This window comes from Ochlerotatus camptorhynchus, unplaced genomic scaffold (assembly GCF_037179485.1).
Source record: "Ochlerotatus camptorhynchus isolate MF236.1 unplaced genomic scaffold, CSIRO-AGI_Acam_v1.1 ptg000112l, whole genome shotgun sequence".
Lineage (NCBI taxonomy): Eukaryota > Metazoa > Arthropoda > Insecta > Diptera > Culicidae > Ochlerotatus > Ochlerotatus camptorhynchus.
This window is the reverse complement of record NW_027040602.1, coordinates 3067567-3069865: the sequence shown is the minus strand read 5'-3', so window position 1 is coordinate 3069865 and position 2299 is coordinate 3067567. Positions and strand designations below refer to the sequence as shown.

At 44.3% G+C, this 2299-nt stretch overlaps 1 protein-coding gene across 1 annotated transcript; it reads right to left on the bottom strand.

Annotated features, from left to right (window-relative positions):
* Nucleotides 1-272: 272 nt before the first annotated feature.
* On the bottom strand, nucleotides 273-1257 carry LOC135699616 (collagenase-like). The gene is made up of 2 exons (XM_065219923.1): nucleotides 999-1257; nucleotides 273-930 (listed from the first exon to the last, which is right to left on the bottom strand). Exons 1-2 carry the CDS (start codon nucleotides 1217-1219, stop codon nucleotides 327-329), a joined length of 825 nt encoding a protein of 274 aa, XP_065075995.1. The 5' UTR covers nucleotides 1220-1257; the 3' UTR covers nucleotides 273-326.
* Nucleotides 1258-2299: the final 1042 nt, after the last annotated feature.

Sequence of the window (2299 nt, the reverse complement as noted above, 5' to 3'; positions counted from 1 at the left end):
CTTTCGGGATCTTTGAAACTTTTAGGACACTGCGCCAGTAAACAAAATTAAAGATGCAAAAGATTATTAATACAAGAAAAGTTCCTAGATACGCTAATATCTCTCCATTATTTCATAAACATTCAATCTTGACGTCACTGGAAAATACACATGCGGCAATAAAAGACTACGGAGGACAGCAATAAAGATAACCAATAATTTCCGATAATTCAAACAACCATCTGCCAAACCAGTCGGTAGCTCACACCAAAGATAAGAATTAAGTAACGAGAATATATTATGACTATATTGTCAATATCACATTCATAAACAATACAACAGACTATTTAGAAATCGTCACGGATCACAACATCCGAATTGTTCTCGATCCAGTTAAGATAGGCAGACATGCGAGTGTACACTGAGGCACGGCCACTGTCGCAGCCCAGGATCGAGTGGAACGAGAACACACCAATCTGGGTGGTGATTCCGTCAGCATCGGTGATGGTCAGCGGGGAACCGCTATCTCCCTGGCACGGCGATCCACGGTTAGCGCTAGCGTCAAATCCGTCCACGCAGATGTTCTCATCCAGGATGGTGTTGGTTGGCAGGTTCAGACGGCATGCCAGGTTGGTGATGACCTGAGAGCGCCCGAAGCGCAGTACGTCAGAGTTGGCAGTTCCCTCACCGAAACGTCCCCATCCTATGAAGGTGCCCTGCTGAGCGTTGAAAGTAGCGTCGATCTGACGACGGTTTGGCAGGCGGACAGTGCGAATGTTATCGCTGAAGGTCACTGGCGCTGGCAGGACAGCCAAGGCAACATCGAAGTTCTCCATATCTACCTCGTAACCACTGTGCACAATGAACTCAGTGACAGTCATGCGAACCTGACCTGGCTCGGTGGAGTCGTTGATGCGGAGGCCACCCATGACGGCAACAGCGCTATCAATTCTATAAAGAACATTTCACATTATGTCGTATACTAAAACTTGTTCCTCAAATCCCAAACAAAGCCTTACCCACTGACGCAGCTAGCCGAGGTGAGGATGTAACGAGCAGAGATCAACGATCCGGAACATTGGCCACTCAGAAGGATGTTGATACGGGTGATCAGACCGACAGAGTACGGGAACTGTCCAGCAGCGGCAATAGAACCTCCAATGACGCGCTGATCGCGCTGTGGAAGGGTGGATGCCGAAACGGCTGCCACTACGAGGGCGAACACTGCCAAGAATTTCATGTTTCACGACCTATTCAAAGTAACTAAACGAATCGTACGCAACGGAGCCGTTATTTAAAGGATTCGCTAGCGGACGCTTATCAGTCGGTTGGTTTCGAATTAAAAGTTGTAATCTGAATAGGGGGTTTGATAATCAGCACCCAGGAGCTATTTTGCTGGCTTTGCCTGGAGCAGGTGTTAAAATATGGAGGTGAAATTTACACGCCGTAGATCGATTTTCTAGAAAATAAAAATTTAAACGTATTGGCTGTTTACTGCCTATAATTGCATACCAGTCCCATTTGGATTTTCGTCAATTTTGAGATAACAACACTATTCACTATCAATTGGCGTCTACTTTCATATTATGTGATAAAACTATGGACTTTGATCATGACAAACGTGAAAACAACATCAGGTCAATTTGTCCCATCAAGCAAAATAATCGCATATTAGTCCCATCGTGAAATTCAATCTGCGTGTCTGGCTGAAAATCTTCTTAATAAAGACAACCAACCAACCAACCAATCTGCTTTTCGAATTGCCATATTTTTCGCTGATATAACAAAACATGCAAGCTTCATTGCAACAGATTTTAATTTAAAAAAAAAATGAGCAAGGCTCATGTCTCAGCCCTCTTCTTTTTAACGTTTATGTCAAAGATATCGACAACTGTTTGGCAGAACAATGCACGCTCGCTAAGACAACTTGCAGATGACGGTGTGGTTTCCGTAAGAGGTCCACACTTGCAAGGACCATTGCAAAATTCCTTAGATAACTTGTCTTCTTGCGCTATGAATCTAGGGATCGAATTCTCGCCGCAGAAAACTGAACTGGTAGTGTTTACTCGAAAGCGGTACCCAGTCCAAATGCATCTTAATCTTTTGGGCAGAAACATTACCCAATTACCTTGGGGTCTGGTTTGATTCAAAGTGCACTTGGAATGCCCATATTACGTATTTGAAGCAAAAATGTCAGCAGAGGATCAACTTTCTCCGTTCAATTTGCGGCACATGGTGGGGTGCTCATCCGGGAGACCTCATAACGCTTTATAAAACAACTATTCTCTCTGTTCTAGAGTACGGCTCTTTCTGCTTTCTC